General features: G+C 43.3%; 1 protein-coding gene across 1 annotated transcript in view; it reads left to right on the forward strand.

The window, feature by feature from the left end:
• Nucleotides 1-2342: 2342 nt before the first annotated feature.
• LOC311136092 (kelch-like protein 8) overlaps nucleotides 2343-17181 on the forward strand; it is a 36840-nt gene continuing 22001 nt past the window's right edge. Inside the window, exons 1-3 of the mRNA XM_084170175.1 lie at nucleotides 2343-2421; nucleotides 11301-11538; nucleotides 12160-12708. Of these exons, the coding sequence (XP_084026301.1) occupies nucleotides 11323-11538; nucleotides 12160-12708 (765 nt within the window). The 5' untranslated portion in view covers nucleotides 2343-2421; nucleotides 11301-11322. The remainder of the gene's footprint in view (nucleotides 2422-11300; nucleotides 11539-12159; nucleotides 12709-17181) is intronic.

Below are 17181 nucleotides of genomic sequence, written 5' to 3' on the forward strand. Positions count from 1 at the left end.
CTGGAATGCATTTAAATTAACAGGTGTTCTTTGTTAAAAGTTAATTTGAGGAATTTATTTCCTTCTTAATGCGTTTGAGCCAATCAGTTGTGTTGTGACAAGGTAGGGGGGGTATACAGAAGATTGCCCTATTTGGTAAAAGACCAAGTCCATATTATGGTAAGAAGAGCTCAATTTATTTAGTATTTTTTATTTTTCACCTTTATTTAACCAGGTAAGCCAGTTGAGAACAAGTTCTCATTTACAACTGCGACCTGGCCAAGATAAAGCAAAGCAGTGTGATAAAAACAACAACAACACAGTTACATATGGAATAAACAAAAACGTACAGTCAATAACACAATAGAAAATAGAAAATCTATATACAGTGTGTGCAAATGTAGTAAGTTATGGAGGTAAGGCAATAAATAGGCCATAGTGCAAAATAATTACAATTTAGTATTAACACTGGAGTGATAGATGTGCAGAAGATGATGTGCAAACAGAGATACTGGGGTGCAAATGAGCAAAATAAATAACAATGTAAATAACAATATGGGGATGAGGTAGTTGGGTGGGCTAATTACAGATGGGCTGTGTACAGGTACAGTGATCGGTAAGCTGCTCTGACAACTGATGCTTAAAGTTAATAAGGGAGATTTTTATAGTTCGTTCCAGTCATTTGCAGCAGAGAACTGGAAGGAATGGCGGCCAAAGGAGGTGTTGGCTTTGGGGATGACCAGTGAGATATACCTGCTGGAGCGCATACTACGGGTGGGTGTTGCTGTGGTGACCAATGAGCTAAGATAAGGCGGGGATTAGCAAAGACAAATGACAGTCCATCATTACTTTAAGACATGAAGGTCAGTCAATATGGAAAATGTCAAGAACTTTGAACGTTTCTTCAAGTGCAGTTGCAAAAACCATCAAGCGCTATGATGAAACTGGCTCTCATGAGGACTGCCACAGGAATGGAAGACCCAGAGTTACCTCTGCCGCAGAGGATAAATTCATTAGAGTTACCAGCCTCAGAAATTGCAGCCCAAATAAATGCTTCACAGAGTTCAAGTCACAGACACATCTCAACATCAACTGTTCAGAGGGGACTGTGTGAATCAGGCCTTCATGGTCGAATTGCTGCAAAGAAACCACTACTAAAGGACACCAATAAGAAGAAGAGACCTGCGTGGGCCATGAAACACAAGCAATGGACATTAGACCGGTGGAAATGTGTCCTTTGGTCTGGAGTCCAAATTGGAGATTTTTGGTTCCAACCGGCGTGTCTTTGGGAGACACGGTGTGGGTGAATGGATGATCTCCTTATGTTTATTTCCCACCGTAAAGCATGGAGGAGGAGGTGTGATGGTGTGGGGGTGCTTTGCTGGTGACACTGTCTGTGATTCTGAATTCAAGGCACACTTAACCAGCATGGCTACCACAGCATTCTGCAGCGATACGCCATCCCATCTGGTTTGCGCTTAGTGGGACTATCATTTGTTTTTCAACAGGACAATGACCCAACACACTTCCAGGCTGTGTAAGGGCTATTTGACCAAGGAGAGTGATGGAGTGCTGCACCAGATGACCTGGCCTCCACAATCACCTGACCTCAACCCAATTGAGATGGTTTGGGATGAGTTGGACCACAGAGTGAAGGAAAAGCAGCCAACAAGTGCTCAGCATATGTGGGAACTCCTTCAAGACTGTTGGAAAAGCATTCCAGGTGAAGCTGGCTGAGAGAATGCCAAGAGTGTGCAAAGCTGTCATCAAGGCAAAGGGTGGCTACTTTGAAGAATCTCAAATATAAAATATATTTTGATTTGTTTAACACTTTGTTGGTTACTACATGATTCCATATGTGTTATTTCATAGTTTTGATGTCTTCACTATTATTCTACAATGTAGAAAATAGTAAAAATAAACAAAGACCCTTGAATGAGTAGGTGTGTCCAAACTTTTGACATGTACTGTATATATAAAACATTTGCAGTACAGAATTACACAAACCATAATGATCGCACACTCCAACACAGTAGAGGTCTTTTTTGTTATCAGCGTTTGTTGATATTAATTTACACCCATTGATGCTAACCATTGGTCAGGTGGCAATTTCTTTTGCGGGGACAACAGTTGTTGACAACAGTAGCATTGTAGCTAAGCCTAACCTTAACCCTTTTCCTAACCTTAACCTTATTCTCCTAACCACGTGAATTATCCTAACCTTGCTACGTTAGTTACCCTAGCTTGCTATGCAAACAAATCATCTGTGTTTAGAGAACATTAGTCTCATAACACGGAACTGACCAATGGCAGGCACCAATGGGGCATTTCCTGATATCAAGAAGTGAGGTCTGCGCCTACACCATATTGTCCAGAGCGAGTCGAATGGTTTATCTTCTGTGCCGGTAAATGAAAAGTGAGATTGGATTTTTACAAGATGAGGTAACAGAAAAATACATCTGTCTCATGTAGACTGTCTCAAAGTGTTCCATGTAGTAAATGTATAGCGAGGGTAACAGTAATTAGTTTTCTCCAACATCTTGCATGAGTTCAGTAGTAGCTAATTGTCAGCTAGCTAGCTTTAGCTAGCTTCTTGCTAGCTAATGAATTTGAACAGATTGCTTGTTGTTAACTTGCAAAAATATAGCTACACCAGTAAAGCTATTACTTATGATTTTTCATACTCCTACCGACTTATACTATAAGTTATAGCACTGCAAAGATATGAGAGAGACGTATAATTTCCGCTAGCTCTAGATAGCTAATTACTCAGCTAACAGTCATTAGTAAGTGAGCTAGCGTAACAACCATACGCGTAAGCTAGCTTGTGTGATTTATTTGGTTGAAAACATAAGCATGGAACAGATGGATAGTTAGCTAGTTGCCAAAGACTGGTTAGCATAGCAACCATCCTAAGTTAGCCATGTGTATTTTACATTGTTGGTTAGCTAGCTAGCTAGTTAGAATGTCCACATTGGCAACATTGTAGCACCTTCTACATGCCTGTTGTCCATAAACCCTACTACATGCACACTCACTGTAATTGCTCTCTGTCCAAATGCAGGCAGTTAATATAATGTATACTAATAATATATGCCATTTAGCAGACGCTTTTATCCAGAGACACAGTCATACGCGCATACATTTTACATATGGGTGGTCACGGGATTCGAACCCACTACCCTGGCGTTACAAGCACCATACTATACCAACTGAGCTACAAAGGGTAGTTTAAATCTAATCTGGGCTACGTTTCACTGAACAAACTGTAGGTAACTACACAGTGCTATTTCATAAAATCTCAACCTCCGATGGATATTGCTTATTGGCTGGGTGATCAGGGTAACTATAAATACATTTGATTTGACATTTGAACAGGACAGAAATGTCCTTAGTAAAGGCATGAATGGGACAGGGCAGGTATCTCCCTCTCTGACCATGAGTATGGAGCCAAGGAAGTTAACGTTAGCTAATTCACCTACTGCAGAGAGACTCGCATAAAGAAACATGGCTTTTCAAACTGAAGACTTCTGACCTCTGGGAAGGGGATTAGGTTAGATTTTTATTTAGTCACATACACAGGGTCGCAGATGTAGTTGCAGTGTACAGTGAAATACTTGAGCTCTGAGCTCCAACAGTGCAGGTGTGATGAAATAATTAGACATGACATAAGAAGGTTGCTATGGCGGCGTATCAGACCTGCTTGCATCTCTTCATGGCTAATGTGGCATGTCTAATTACTTGCAACTGGATCCTGGACTTCCTGACGGGCCGCCCCCAGGTGGTAAGGGTAGGTAACAACACATCCGCCACGCTGTTCCTCAACACTGGGGCCCATCAGGGGTGCGTGCTCAGTCCCCTCCTGTACTCCCTGTTCACTCATGACTGCATGGCCAGGCACGACTCCAACACCATCATTAAGTTTGCCGATGACACAACAATCACGGACAACGACGAGACAGCCTATAGGGAGGAGGTCAGAGACCTGGCTGTGTGGTGCCAGGACAACAACCTATCCCTCAACGTGTTCAAGACAAAGGAGATGATTGTGGACTACAGGAAAAAGAAGAGGACCGAGCACGCCCACATTCTCATCGACGGGGCTGTAGTGGGGCAGGTTGAGAGCTTCAAGTTCCTTGCTGTCCACATCACCAACAAACTAACATGGTCCAAGCACACCAAGACAGTCGTGAAGAGGGCACGACAAAAGCTATACCCCCCAAGGAGACTGAAAAGATTTGGCATGGGTCCTCAGATCCTCAAAAGGTTCTACAGCTGCACCATCGAGAGCATCCTGACTGGTTGCATCACTGCCTGGTATGACAACTGCTCGGCCTCCAACCGCAAGGCACTACAGAGGGTAGTGCGTACGGCCCAGTACATCACTGGGGCCAAGCTTCCTGCCATCCAGGACCTCTATACCAGGCGGTGTCAGAGGAAGGCCCTAAAAATTGCCAAAGACTCCAGCCACCCTAGTCATAGACTGTTCTCTCTGCTACCACACGGCAAGCGGTACCGGAGTGCCAAGTATAGGTCCAAGAGGTTTCTAAACAGCGTCTACTCCTGAACATCTAATCAAATGGCTACCCAGACTATTTGCATCTCCTTCGCATGGAGTTGATCAAGCTGTTGATTGTGGAATGTTGTCCCACTCAATGCCTGTGCAAAGTTGCTGGATATTGGCGGGAACTGGAACACGCTGTCGTACACGTCGATCCAGAGCATCCCAAACATGCTCAATGGGTGACATGTCTGGTGAGTATGCAGTCCATGGAAGAACTGGGACATTTTCAGCTTCCAGGAATTGTGTACAGATCCTTACGACATAGGGCTGTGCATTATCATGCTGAAACAGGAGATGGCGGATGAATGACATGACAATGGGGCTCAGGATCTCTTCACGGTATATCTGTGCATTCAAATTGCCATTGTGTTCCTTGTCCGTAGCTTATACCTGCCCATACCATACATAACCCCACCGCCACCATGGGGTACTCTGTCACAACGTTGATATCAGCAAATCGCTCGCCCACACGACGCCATACACATGGTCTGCGGTTGTGAGGCCGATTGGACGTACTGACAAATTCTCTAAAACGATGTTGGAGGTGGCTTATGGTAGAGAAATGAACATTCAATTCTCTGGCAACAGCTCTGGTGGACATTCCTGCAGTCAGCAGGCCAATTGCACGCTCCCTCAAAACTTGAGACATCTGTGGCATTGTGTTGTGTGACAAAACTGCACATTTTAGTGGCCTTTTATTGTCCCCAGCACAAGGTGCACCTGTGTAATGATCATGCTGTTTAATCAGCTTATTGATATGCCACACTTGTCAGGTGGATGGATTATCTTGGCAAAGGAGAAATGCTCACTAACAGGGATGTAAACAAATTTGTGCACAACAGTTTTGAGAAATAAGCTTTTTGTGCGTATGGAACATTTTCTAGGATCTTTTATTTAAGCTCATAAAACATGGGACTAACACTTGTAGATACATGGGCTCTGATACGATACAGGAACGATACGTTTTGGTTTGAAACAATTAGGTATGGTTTAATTAGAGGACAGAATGCACTAACATTTGTTGCATAAACATTCATTTTCGGTTCTAAATTCAAATCTGCTGCTGATGAAGCTCAAGAGCTGGGCCTCTGAGCTGGATATGTTTGGGTGGGTGGATATATGAATGTAATGTACAGTGGGGAAAAAAAGTATTTAGTCAGCCACCAATTGTGCATGTTCTCCCACTTAAAAAGATGAGAGAGGCCTGTAATTTTCATCATAGGTACACGTCAACTATGACAGACAAAATTAGATTTTTTCTCTCCAGAAAATCACATTGTAGGATTTTTAATGAATTTATTTGCAAATTATGGTGGAAAATAAGTATTTGGTCAATAACAAAAGTTTCTCAAGACTTTGTTATATACCCTTTGTTGGCAATGACACAGGTCAAACATTTTCTGTAAGTCTTCACAAGGTTTTCACACACTGTTGCTGATATTTTGGCCCATTCCTCCATGCAGATCTCCTCTAGAGCAGTGATGTTTTGGGGCTGTCGCTGGGCAACACAGACTTTCAACTCCCTCCAAAGATTTTCTATGGGGTTGAGATCTGGAGACTGGCTAGGCCACTCCAGGACCTTGAAATGCTTCTTACGAAGCCACTCCTTCGTTGCCCGGGCGGTGTGTTTGGGATCATTGTCATGCTGAAAGACCCAGCCACGTTTCATCTTCAATGCCCTTGCTGATGGAAGGAGGTTTTCACTCAAAATCTCACGATACATGGCCCCATTCATTCTTTCCTTTACACGGATCAGTCGTCCTAGTCCCTTTGCAGAAAAACAGCCCCAAAGCATGATGTTTCCACCCCCATGCTTCACAGTAGGTATGGTGTTCTTTGGATGCAACTCAGCATTCTTTGTCCTCCAAACACGACGAGTTGAGTTTTTACCAAAAAGTTCTATTTTGGTTTCATCTGACCATATGACATTCTCCCAATCCTCTTCTGGATCATCCAAATGCACTCTAGCAAACTTCAGACGGGCCTGGACATGTACTGGCTTAAGCAGGGGGACACGTCTGGCACTGCAGGGTTTGAGTACCCTATTGTAAAGTGGTTATCCCACTGGCTATAGGGTGAATGCACCAATTTGTAAGTCGCTCTGGATAAGAGCGTCTGCTAAATGACGTAAATGTAAAAAATGTAAATGTAGGCTTTGTTACTTTGGTCCCAGCTCTCTGCAGGTCATTCACTAGGTCCCCCCGTGTGGTTCTGGGATTTTTGCTCACCGTTCTTGTGATCATTTTGACCCCACAGGGTGAGATCTTGCGTGGAGCCCCAGATCGAGGGAGATTATCAGTGGTCTTGTATGTCTTCCATTTCCTAATAATTGCTCCCACAGTTGATTTCTTCAAACCAAGCTGCTTACCTATTGCCGATTCAGTCTTCCCAGCCTGGTGCAGGTCTACAATTTTGTTTCTGGTGTCCTTTGACAGCTCTTTGTCTTGGCCATAGTGGAGTTTGGAGTGTGACTGTTTGAGGTTGTGGACAGGTGTCTTTTATACTGATAACAAGTTCAAACAGGTGCCATTAATACAGGTAACAAGTGGAGGACAGAGGAGCCTCTTAAAGAAGAAGTTACAGGTCTGTGAGAGCCAGAAATCTTGCTTGTTTGTAGGTGACCAAATACTTATTTTCCACCATAATTTGCAAATAAATTCATTAAAAATCCTACAATGTGATTTTCTGGATTTTTTTTCCTCAATTTGTCTGTCATAGTTGTTTACCTATGATGAAAATTACAGGCCTCTCTCATCTTTTTAAGTGGGAGAACTTGCACAATTGGTGGCTGACTAAATACTTTTTTTCCCCACTGTATGTCTATGGTGTATACTATGTAGGCAGTTGAGCTGAGCCATAAAGGAGACTAGACGTTACCACCCCACTACCACTATCAGATTAGGTGTTTTTAACGATCAATCGTTATGATGAAACTGGCTCTCATGAGGACCGCCACAGGAATGGAAAACCCAGAGTTACCTCTGCTGCAGAGGATAAGTTCATTAGAGTTACCAGCCTCAGAAATTGCAGGCCAAATAAATGCTTCACAGAGTTCAAGTAACCGACACATCTCAACATCAACTGTTCAGAGGAGGCTGCGAGAATCAGGCCTTCATGGTCGAATTGCTGCAAAGAAACCACTACTAAAGGACACCAATAAGAAGAAAATACTTGCTTGGGCCAAGAAACATGAGCAATGGACATTAGACCGGTGGAAATTTGTCCTTTGGTCTGGAGTCCAAAGTGGAGATTTTTGGTTCCAACCGCCGTGTCTTTGTGAGACGCGGTGTGGGTGAACGGATGATCGCTGCATGTGTATTTCCCACCGTAAAGCATGGAGGAAGAGGTGTTATGGTGTGGGGGTGCTTTGCTGGTGATACTGTCTGTGATTTATTTAGAATTCAAGGCACACTTAACCAGCATGGCTACCACAGCATTCTGCAGCGATACGCCATCCCATCTGGTTTGCGCTTAGTGGGACTATCATTTGTTTTTCAACAGGACAATGACCCAACACACCTCCAGGCTGTGTAAGGGCTATTTTACCAAGAAGGAGAGTGATGGAGTGCTGCATCAGATGACCTGGCCTCCACAATCCCCCGACCTCGACCCAATTGAGATGGTTTGGGATGAGTCGGATTGCATAGTGAAGGAAAAGCAGCCAACATGTGCTCAGCATATGTGGGAACTCCTTCAAGACTGTTGGAAAAGCATTCCAGGTGAAGCTGGTTGAGAGAATGCCAAGAGTGTGCAAAGCTGTCAAGGCAAAGGGTGGCTATTTGAATAATATATTTTGATTTGTTTAACACTTTTTTGGGGTTACTACATGATTCCATATGTATTATTTCATAGTTTTGATGTCTTCACTATTATTCTACAATTTAGAACATAATAAAAATAAAGAAAAACCCTTGAATGAGTAGGTGTGTCCAAACTTTTGACCGGTACTGTGTGTATGTATGTATGTATGTGTGTGTGTGTGTGTGTGTATATATATATTTGCAAAAACATATACAGTGGGGAAAAAAAGTATTTTAGTCAGCCACCAATTGTGCAAGTTCTCCCACTTAAAAAGATGAGAGAGGCCTGTAATTTTCATCATAGGTACACCTCAACTATGACAGACAAATTGAGAAAAAAAAATCCAGAAAATCACATTGTAGGATTTTTAATGAATTTATTTGCAAATTATGGTGGAAAATAAGTATTTGGTCACCTACAAACAAGCAAGATTTCTGGCTCTCACAGACCTGTAACTTCTTCTTTAAGAGGCTCCTCTGTCCTCCACTCGTTACATGTATTAATGGCACCTGTTTGAACTTGTTATCAGTATAAAAGACACCTGTCCACAACCTCAAACAGTCACACTCCAAACTCCACTATGGCCAAGACCAAAGAGCTGTCAAAGGACACCAGAAACAAAATTGTAGACCTGCACCAGGCTGGGAAGACTGAATCTGCAATAGGTAAGCAGCTTGGTTTGTAGAAATCAACTGTGGGAGCAATTATTAGGAAATGGAAGACATACAAGACCACTGATAATCTCCCTCGATCTGGGGCTCCACGCAAGATCTCACCCCGTGGGGTCAAAATGATCACAAGAACGGTGAGCAAAAATCCCAGAACCACATGGGGGGACCTAGTGAATGACCTGCAGAGAGCTGGGACCAAAGTAACAAAGCCTACCATCAGTAACACACTATGCCGCCAGGGACTCAAATCCTGCTGGGCCAGACGTGTCCCCCTGCTTAAGCCAGTACATGTCCAGGCCCGTCTGAAGTTTGCTAGAGTGCATTTGGATGATCCAGAAGAGGATTGGGAGAATGTCATATGGTCAGATGAAACCAAAATAGAACTTTTTGGTAAAAACTCAACTCGTCGTGTTTGGAGGACAAAGAATGAGTTGCATCCAAAGAACACCATACCTACTGTGAAGCATGGGGGTGGAAACATCATGCTTTGGGGCTGTTTTTCTGCAAAGGGACCAGGACGACTGATCCGTGTAAAGGAAAGAATGAATGGGGCCATGTATCGTGAGATTTTGAGTGAAAACCTCCTTCCATCAGCAAGGGCATTGAAGATGAAACGTGGCTGGGTCTTTCAGCATGACAATGATCCCAAACACACCGCCTGGGCAACGAAGGAGTGGCTTCGTAAGAAGCATTTCAAGGTCCTGGAGTGGCCTAGCCAGTCTCCAGATCTCAACCCCATAGAAAATCTTTGGAGGGATTTGAAAGTCCGTGTTGCCCAGCGACAGCCCCAAAACATCACTGCTCTAGAGGAGATCTGCATGGAGGAATGGGCCAAAATACCAGCAACAGTGTGTGAAAACCTTGTGAAGACTTACAGAAAACATTTGACCTGTGTCATTGCCAACAAAGGGTATATAACAAAGTATTGAGAAACTTTTGTTATTGACCAAATACTTATTTTCCACCATAATTTGCAAATAAATTCATTAAAAATCCTACAATGTGATTTTCTGGATTTTTTTTCCCTCATTTTGTCTGTCATAGTTGACATGTACCTATGATGAAAATTACAGGCCTCTCATATTTTTAAGTGGGAGAACTTGCACAATTGTTGGCTGACTAAATACTTTTTTCCCCCACTGTATATGGGGGATTGGAAGTGATGCAGACAATTACATTGATGGAAGCTACAATCTATATGCAATATTAAAGCTGATCTACCCCCCCCCCCCCCAAAAAAAAAACATAAGTAAAAAAAAAAAAAAAAAGTTATGTATCAATGTTGATCATTTACAAATTATTCTGGAAAAACACAATTTTCAACAGCGCATAGATAACGATAACCAAGCAAATGACACAGGTTGTCACTCAATTTCTAAAGCCTAATATTGCGAGCAAAGCTGGGCACAGCGTGCAGTTTGACTAGGTTACACCCTAGGGTTGTTCGGCATGCTCAATTATGGTCAACGCAGCTAAATGCTTAGTTTCGACACTGCGTATCAGTTGTCACAAAATATGAGGTATTTTCGGAAGGTCGAAACTAATATGAGAAACAAAAAAGTGAATCGGCGATTCATAACGTTTTAATCGATTTTCTGACCGATGCATTTTACAATTGGATCGGTTTGGGGTCTGCGGACTGATGCAGTCATATCTTAAACATTTGTATCTTTAAAAATTTGAATCAAGGACTGTTGCATATTAGTGAATGTTACATCCCTACAATAGATGTCTCTTGCCATTTAGAATAGTGACGAGGGGGCGGTGGAGCGTTTGGCCACAGTGTCTCTACAAAATGTCTTCTGTCCTTGAGAATAGTGACGAGGGGGCCGTGGAGCGTTTGGCCACATTGTCTCTACAAAATGTCTTCTGTCCTTGAGAATAGTGACGAGGGGGCGGTGGAGCGTTTGGCCACATTGTCTCAGGGAGTCCATTCAGCAGCAGAAAGCCCACCAGAGGGGGCCACACAAATCTGTCAAATGTGGGTGGAAATGTGCTTTGCGATGCTCTGTTTATAGGCTGTGCCATATCAGACAGCTCACCCAGGGGCTCAATAGCCTGTCTAGTCTACAGCTCTCTGTTCCCAACCGTGTCATCATACATTTAGCCTCCTTTTGAGAATTAGCTTGACCTCTTTTTCAACTGAGTGTGGGACGGAGCAGACTCAACTTGAGCATTTGGTTGGGCTGTAAATGTACAGGACTAGGCTGACTCCCACTCCACCATCTAACAAGCTCTCTGCATGTTGTTCTCCCCATTCATCTTGCCCCTCCCTCTCCTCCCAGGTCTGGCTCCCTGTAGACTGTGATGGCGCCAGGCGACATGGTGCCCGAGCATGCCAAGCAGCATAAGCTCAAGCAGGAGAAGGAGACCCGTCAGAGCACCACCACCACCACCAGGCCTGATGGAGACTGTGAGCCTGACGGATCTTTTGTCTTTGAGGCCCATGAGGCATGGAAGGACTTCCACAACTCCCTGAGACAGTTCTACGAAGTGGGGGAGCTCTGTGATGTCACACTGAAGGTAGGTCTGGACATTGAACTGAGGGACGGGCAGAGTGGGGTTTCATAGTGTTCACAATGCTCAGCCACTAGCTCTTTGGCTACGAGCTATTTGTGACATGGGTATGCCAAACAATGGGTAAAGCATAGAGATTCTATTAAATTACTAGAGGGGCTATGTCATAAACCCTCAAAGTTCCAGAATGGAGTGAAAATGGCAGCCATATTGGTCAGGTAGAAATCCAAACCAGTTTAATTGGAATGAATGGCAGTAGAGGCATAATCCTGTAAAAGTAAGGCGTGTGATATCAGAAATGGTGTAATATAATTATTGTCAACCTAAAATATTGTCATATAATTATAAATACAGTTTATACAGGTTATATACCAATTTTCTGTATAAATAGCCTCCAGGGCAAAAAAGAATAGCAAGTTTGGTGGAAACCAGTTAGGCCTATTAAATCGAATTAGTTTGAATCCTTGAATAGTTGGCGATAGGCCTCGCCTATTAATTATTTTTTTAAAGGCACACATTAACCAACAGAACCTTTTTTTGTGTGGACGGAATAGTTCAGGGAATGAATAACGTGTGAGCTTGCATTAACTCTCTCTCTCTCTCTCCTCTCCTCGTCCCTGTGTTCAGGTGGGCAGCAGGCTGATACCATGTCACAAGCTGGTTCTGGCCTGTGTCATCCCTTACTTCAGGGCCATGTTCCTGTCTGAGATGTCCGAGGCCAAACAGGACCTGATTGAGATCAAGGACTTTGACGGAGACGCCATCCACGACCTGGTGCGTTTCGCCTACTCCTCTCGGCTGACCCTGACAGTGGACAACGTGCAGCCCCTCCTCTACGCAGCCTGTATACTGCAGGTGGAGCTGGTCGCCAGGGCCTGCTGCGAGTACATGAAGGCCCACTTCCACCCCTCCAACTGCCTGGCTGTCCGCACCTTCGCCGAGAGCCACAACCGCGTCGACCTGATGGACATGGCAGACCGCTACGCGTGCGAGCACTTCCGGGAAGTGGTGGACTGTGAGGACTTCCCGTGCGTGTCGCCTCCCCACCTGAGAACCCTGTTGTCCTCCAGCGACCTGAACATCCACTCTGAGACCCAGGTGTACACCGCAGCTGTCAGGTGGCTGAAGAATAACCCTCAACACCACGAGGCCTGGCTGCACCAGATCATGACTCAGGTAGGTCTGAAAGGCTGCGTTTACACAGGCAGCCCAATTCTGATCTTTTTTTCCACTAATTGGTCTTTTGACCAATCAGATCAGATTTTTTTTTACACATCTCGGATTTTTTTCAGAGCTGATCTGATTGGTCATAAGACCAATTAGTGGAAAAAAGATCAGAATTGGACTGCCTGTGTAAACGCAGCCTTAGTCACCCTGCACAGCTTGGCCTGGTTGGGGAGCTTTGGCATTTTAAACATTCTTAGTTTATGCTTGTAGGTTCTGTGTTTAGTACGTTGTCTGTTTGTAGAACATTTTCCTAATCAATACTTAGTTGTAGGTGTGTGTAGTGTTTGACTCTGATGTGTGTAGTGTTTGACTCTGATGTGGTTGTAGTGTTTGACTCTGATGGTTGTAGTGTTTGACTCTGTGATGGTTGTAGTGTTTGACTCTCTGATGGTTGTAGTGTTTGACTCTGTGATGGTTGTAGTGTTTGACTCTGTATGTGTGTGTGTGTAGTGTTTGACTCTGTATGTGTGTGTGTAGTGTTTGACTCTGATGTGTGTGTGTGTAGTGTTTGACTCTGTGTGTGTGTGTGTGTGTGTAGTGTTTGACTCTGTGTGTGTGTGTGTGTAGTGTTTGACTCTGTATGTGTGTGTGTAGTGTTTGACTCTGTATGTGTGTGTGTGTAGTGTTTGACTCTGATGTGTGTGTGTGTAGTGTTTGACTCTGATGTGTGTGTGTGTAGTGTTTGACTCTGATGTGTGTGTGTGTAGTGTTTGACTCTGATGTGTGTAGTGTTTGACTGTGTGTAGTGTAGTGTTTGACTCTGATGGTTGTAGTGTTTGACTCTGTGTGTGTGTGTGGAGTGTTTGACTCTGTGATGGTTGTAGTGTTTGACTCTGTGATGGTTGTAGTGTTTGACTCTGTGATGGTTGTAGTGTTTGACTCTGTGATGGTTGTAGTGTTTGACTCTGATGGTTGTAGTGTTTGACTCTGATGGTTGTAGTGTTTGACTCTGATGGTTGTAGTGTTTGACTCTGATGGTTGTAGTGTTTGACTCTGATGGTTGTAGTGTTTGACTCTGATGGTTGTAGTGTTTCACTCTGTGATGGTTGTAGTGTTTGACTCTGTGATGGTTGTAGTGTTTGACTCTGTGATGGTTGTAGTGTTTGACTCTGTGATGGTTGTAGTGTTTGACTCTGTGATGGTTGTAGTGTTTGACTCTGTGATGGTTGTAGTGTTTGACTCTGTGATGGTTGTAGTGTTTGACTGTGATGGTTGTAGTGTTTGACTCTGTGATGGTTGTAGTGTTTGACTCTGTGATGGTTGTAGTGTTTGACTCTGTGATGGTTGTAGTGTTTGACTCTGTGATGGTTGTAGTGTTTGACTCTGTGATGGTTGTAGTGTTTGACTCTGTGATGGTTGTAGTGTTTGACTCTGTGATGGTTGTAGTGTTTGACTCTGATGGTTGTAGTGTTTGACTCTGATGGTTGTAGTGTTTGACTCTGTGATGGTTGTAGTGTGACTCTGATGGTTGTAGTGTTTGACTCTGATGGTTGTAGTGTTTGACTCTGATGGTTGTAGTGTTTGACTCTGATGGTTGTAGTGTTTCACTCTGTGATGTTGTAGTGTTTGACTCTGGTTGTAGTGTTTGACTCTGATGGTTGTAGTGTTTGACTCTGTGATGGTTGTAGTGTTTGACTCTGATGGTTGTAGTGTTTGACTCTGATGGTTGTAGTGTTTGACTCTGATGGTTGTAGTGTTTGACTCTGTGATGGTTGTAGTGTTTGACTCTGTGATGGTTGTAGTGTTTGACTCTGTGATGGTTGTAGTGTTTGACTCTGTGATGGTTGTAGTGTTTGACTCTGTGATGGTTGTAGTGTTTGACTCTGTGATGGTTGTAGTGTTTGACTCTGTGATGGTTGTAGTGTTTGACTCTGTGATGGTTGTAGTGTTTGACTCTGTGATGGTTGTAGTGTTTGACTCTGATGGTTGTAGTGTTTGACTCTGATGGTTGTAGTGTTTGACTCTGATGGTTGTAGTGTTTGACTCTGATGGTTGTAGTGTTTGACTCTGATGGTTGTAGTGTTTGACTCTGATGGTTGTAGTGTTTGACTCTGATGGTTGTAGTGTTTGACTCTGATGGTTGTAGTGTTTGACTCTGATGGTTGTAGTGTTTCACTCTGTGATGGTTGTAGTGTTTCACTCTGTGATGGTTGTAGTGTTTGACTCTGTGATGGTTGTAGTGTTTGACTCTGTGATGGTTGTAGTGTTTGACTCTGTGATGGTTGTAGTGTTTGACTCTGTGATGGTTGTAGTGTTTGACTCTGTGATGGTTGTAGTGTTTGACTGTGATGGTTGTAGTGTTTGACTCTGTGATGGTTGTAGTGTTTGACTCTGTGATGGTTGTAGTGTTTGACTCTGTGATGGTTGTAGTGTTTGACTCTGTGATGGTTGTAGTGTTTGACTCTGTGATGGTTGTAGTGTTTGACTCTGATGGTTGTAGTGTTTGACTCTGATGGTTGTAGTGTTTGACTCTGATGGTTGTAGTGTTTGACTCTGTGATGGTTGTAGTGTGACTCTGATGGTTGTAGTGTTTGACTCTGATGGTTGTAGTGTTTGACTCTGATGGTTGTAGTGTTTCACTCTGTGATGTTGTAGTGTTTGACTCTGGTTGTAGTGTTTGACTCTGATGGTTGTAGTGTTTGACTCTGTGATGGTTGTAGTGTTTGACTCTGTGATGGTTGTAGTGTTTGACTCTGTGATGGTTGTAGTGTTTGACTCTGATGGTTGTAGTGTTTGACTCTGTGATGGTTGTAGTGTTGACTCTGTGATGGTTGTAGTGTTTGACTCTGATGGTTGTAGTGTTTGACTCTGATGGTTGTAGTGTTTCACTCTGTGATGTTGTAGTGTTTGACTCTGGTTGTAGTGTTTGACTCTGATGGTTGTAGTGTTTGACTCTGTGATGGTTGTAGTGTTTGACTCTGATGGTTGTAGTGTTTGACTCTGTGATGGTTGTAGTGTTTGACTCTGTGATGGTTGTAGTGTTGACTCTGTGATGGTTGTAGTGTTTGACTCTGTGATGGTTGTAGTGTTTGACTCTGTGATGGTTGTAGTGTTTGACTGTGATGGTTGTAGTGTTTGACTCTGTGATGGTTGTAGTGTTTGACTCTGTGATGGTTGTAGTGTTTGACTCTGTGATGGTTGTAGTGTTTGACTCTGTGATGGTTGTAGTGTTTGACTCTGTGATGGTTGTAGTGTTTGACTCTGATGGTTGTAGTGTTTGACTCTGATGGTTGTAGTGTTTGACTCTGATGGTTGTAGTGTTTGACTCTGTGATGGTTGTAGTGTGACTCTGATGGTTGTAGTGTTTGACTCTGATGGTTGTAGTGTTTGACTCTGATGGTTGTAGTGTTTGACTCTGATGGTTGTAGTGTTTCACTCTGTGATGTTGTAGTGTTTGACTCTGGTTGTAGTGTTTGACTCTGATGGTTGTAGTGTTTGACTCTGTGATGGTTGTAGTGTTTGACTGATGGTTGTAGTGTTTGACTCTGATGGTTGTAGTGTTTGACTCTGATGGTTGTAGTGTTTGACTCTGATGGTTGTAGTGTTTGACTCTGTGATGGTTGTAGTGTTTGACTCTGTGATGGTTGTAGTGTTTGACTCTGTGATGGTTGTAGTGTTTGACTCTGTGATGGTTGTAGTGTTTGACTCTGTGATGGTTGTAGTGTTTGACTCTGTGATGGTTGTAGTGTTTGACTCTGTGATGGTTGTAGTGTTTGACTTTGTGATGGTTGTAGTGTTTGACTCTGTGATGGTTGTAGTGTTTGACTCTGTGATGGTTGTAGTGTTTGACTCTGTGATGGTTGTAGTGTTTGACTCTGTGATGGTTGTAGTGTTTGACTCTGATGGTTGTAGTGTTTGACTCTGATGGTTGTAGTGTTTGACTCTGTGATGGTTGTAGTGTTTGACTCTGTGATGGTTGTAGTGTTTGACTCTGATGGTTGTAGTGTTTGACTCTGATGGTTGTAGTGTTTGACTCTGATGGTTGTAGTGTTTGACTCTGTGATGGTTGTAGTGTTGACTCTGTGATGGTTGTAGTGTTTGACTCTGTGATGGTTGTAGTGTTTGACTCTGATGGTTGTAGTGTTTGACTCTGATGGTTGTAGTGTTTGACTCTGATGGTTGTAGTGTTTGACTCTGATGGTTGTAGTGTTTGACTCTGATGGTTGTAGTGTTTGACTCTGATGGTTGTAGTGTTTGACTCTGATGGTTGTAGTGTTTCACTCTGTGATGGTTGTAGTGTTTCACTCTGTGATGGTTGTAGTGTTTGACTCTGTGATGGTTGTAGTGTTTGACTCTGTGATGGTTGTAGTGTTTGACTCTGTGATGGTTGTAGTGTTTGACTCTGTGATGGTTGTAGTGTTTGACTCTGATGGTTGTAGTGTTTGACTCTGATGGTTGTAGTGTTTGACTCTGATGGTTGTA

Source organism: Coregonus lavaretus (genome assembly GCF_964263955.1).
Source record: "Coregonus lavaretus genome assembly, chromosome: 10".
Taxonomy (NCBI): Eukaryota; Metazoa; Chordata; class Actinopteri; order Salmoniformes; family Salmonidae; genus Coregonus; species Coregonus lavaretus.